General features: G+C 45.9%; 1 protein-coding gene across 1 annotated transcript in view; it reads left to right on the forward strand.

Annotated features, from left to right (window-relative positions):
• abca5 (ATP-binding cassette, sub-family A (ABC1), member 5) overlaps positions 1–178 on the forward strand; it is a 22,299-nt gene extending 22,121 nt beyond the window's left edge. Inside the window, exon 37 of the mRNA XM_037691712.1 lies at positions 50–178. Within this exon, the coding sequence (XP_037547640.1) occupies positions 50–178 (129 nt within the window). The remainder of the gene's footprint in view (positions 1–49) is intronic.
• Positions 179–2,774: the final 2,596 nt, after the last annotated feature.

The following is a 2,774-nucleotide window of genomic DNA, read 5'->3' on the forward strand; positions in this document are numbered from 1 at the left end:
TCCTCCTCCTCCTCCTCCTCCTCCTCCTCCTCCTCCTCCTCCTCCTCAGGTGTTCCTGGAGTTTGCCAAGCAACAGGAGAGTGATGAGGAGGAGGTGGGTTCTGTCAGCACCACCTTCCAGTGGCAGCGGCTGCAGCAGGAGGCAAACCACGCCGACAGCATTGTCCATCAGCTCTGAGCTTCTCTATGGCGGCTCGTGCACGCTCACAGCAGAGGCGTGCACATGTGTAACCTTCGTCTGACGTGTTTGTCAGCATGCTGAAGCCACACCTCCTCCTCATGGTGATATTTTTTCTCGAGGAGTCATTTCGTGGGAATCCTGATGTTTTTGTTCCGTGACCGGGCGGCGCCGTGGCAGATTCCTCGCCTCTGATGTTTTTGTGAAAAGCACCTCCTCCTCCGAGGAGCTGTCCTCTAACCGTCCAGAGGAGGCGCTGCAGCTGAGCCTGAGCTCAGAGGACGACGGACATGCTCCTCCCTCTCTGACTGGAAACATTTAAATAAGCGCACGTGTAGCACGACGCCCTCTGACGAGGAGACACGCAGCAGCAGGAGGCGCTCCGGTTTTAGTCCGTCCATGCGGAGAGGAGTTCGGAGACTCCGAGGAGTTTTCTGTTCGTTTTCACTGATCGGTTTCCTGTGCGTCCGTTTGTGTTAAAGCTGTAAATACTGTTCCTGTGAGGCGTTCAGGGGCGCTGCTGGTGCGGCGTCCACCAGCAGACTTTAAATTTCATTCAGGTGGAAGAGTGTCGCCTCCTTCAGGCACTGAGGGGCGGAGCTCCACGCCTCCTTCAGGCACCGAGGGGCGGAGCTCCACGCCTCCTTCAGGCACCGAGGGGCGGAGCTCCACGCCTCCTTCCGATCAAAACTCAATCTTTTAGTTCTCAGAGAGTCGGGGGCCGGTGGACGAGAAACTGATTCAAGGATTCATGTTTGGTCGTTTGACACTCGTCACCTGCACGTCGACTCGTTTACGTCTTTAGTTGTTGGTTTCAGCTCAACATGTAGCCGTCCGGTTTTATTGCACTTCTCCGAGAGCAGCTCCGGTCTCCAAAGACCAGAATGAATCTTCTAATGTGGCGAGGCCTTCAGGCGCGTTTTCTTCTGGTGAAATTGCACTACAGAATTTCTGGGAGATTTTATGTAACCTTTCTTTAAATATGCAACCTCTGTAAATTATTTTATAATTTAAAAGGCGAGGTTTGATTTGTGTCACGTTTAAATGTGTCTGAATGAACTTTGATCTATTTAATCTTTTCATCAATAAAAAACATTCAAATAGCAGATGGGCCTTATTTTTTTTTCTCCCTGCCCCCCAAAAAAGATTAATATATATACTTTTTAAATTTATTAAAAATATAAATGTTCAGTCATAAGGGCAGAAATAAAAGGATTTAAAAAAAAACTTTGATTATTTTTAATACAGCTGCTGCCCCTGGAGGATTCAACTTTTATTTTGGTCAGCTTTTTACATTTAGGGAATCACTTTAGTCTTTTTAATTTAAAGCAGTAGAATTTGTCCATAAGTAACAGGAAGTTAAATTCTGAAGTAATAGATTATTCAGTTTATTTTGAAACGTGAACAGGAAGTGTCTATGACTATGACGATGTTTGGCGCCACCTGGTGGTCAAAGCGTTAAACCCGGAATTTGACAGAACATTGGTTGTATTCATCTTGAACAGATGTGCGTGGAGGACACAGATGTGGACATCATGAGAACACAGACTGCACGCTCAACGATAGAACTTCCATGATGTTCCTCGACAACTATTTGCATTTGATCAAATTAAAGTTTCACATTTTAAACATTTTCAGTGTGTTCGGATCCAAACGTCTAAAACGACCTGCTGCCCTCTGGTGGTCAGCCTCTGCAACTACAAGCTGCTTTTTAAAAGTAGCTTTATTTAAATTTGTTTTGGTCGATCTTTGGAAACGGATCAAGTTCAGTCTTGAACTCCAGCTTCAGTCTGGCTCAAAGATTTTATATCTGCTGCAGTTTCAGTTGATTTTGACCCACCTAATTGACATTTGTAGAAGTATAGGTTCTAAAAGTCTAGAATAAAATAGAAATGGACCAACTCCTGATCAGAACAAGTTATTTTCATGCTGTAATCTCCATGAACTGAACAGCTGCTGAGTTGGAGAGTACTCACCTGACTTGAAATGAGAACCCTTAATATCAGAACATGACTGATGCAACTTCCAGGAGAGATGATCTAAATTTGGAAGTAATGCTTAAAAAACTAGGGAAACTTTTCTGAGGTTTGTGAATTAAAATGTTAAACGGAACTGGCATTGATGAGTCCATCAGAAGGAGAGGATTCATCCCACAAGGAGCTGCAGATCTCATTACCAGATGGATGTGATGCAAAAATCAGTGGTTCACTGTTCCAGGAAGGGCCGGGTCTTTCAGGACCACGTTTCATCCGGCAAGGCAGCGCCTGCAGCATCATTCCAGGTGTTCGAGTTTCACGTGGACTTCACATTTCACAGCTGACTCCATCCAAGGTGGAGCCCAAGGTGGAGCCCAAGGTAGAGCGCAAGGTGGAGCCCAAGGCGAAGCCTCCTACACATGTGACTATTACGAGGCGAGGCCTGTACAGGCCTCTTAACGAGACCTTCCACCCACATTTTGTTCCACCTCATGTACCACATGTGATGCTCACAAGATACTTCAGTGGATGTTTGTCCCCTTGTGGTGAAACCCAGAACTACTTCCGGTCAGTTCTTTCAAAACAAAATGTTCTCAGCCTGAGCTTTCTGGAGAAAAGTG

The sequence above is a fragment of the Nematolebias whitei genome, chromosome 17, assembly GCF_014905685.2.
Source record: "Nematolebias whitei isolate Nwh7 chromosome 17, NemWhi1, whole genome shotgun sequence".
NCBI lineage: Eukaryota > Metazoa > Chordata > Actinopteri > Cyprinodontiformes > Rivulidae > Nematolebias > Nematolebias whitei.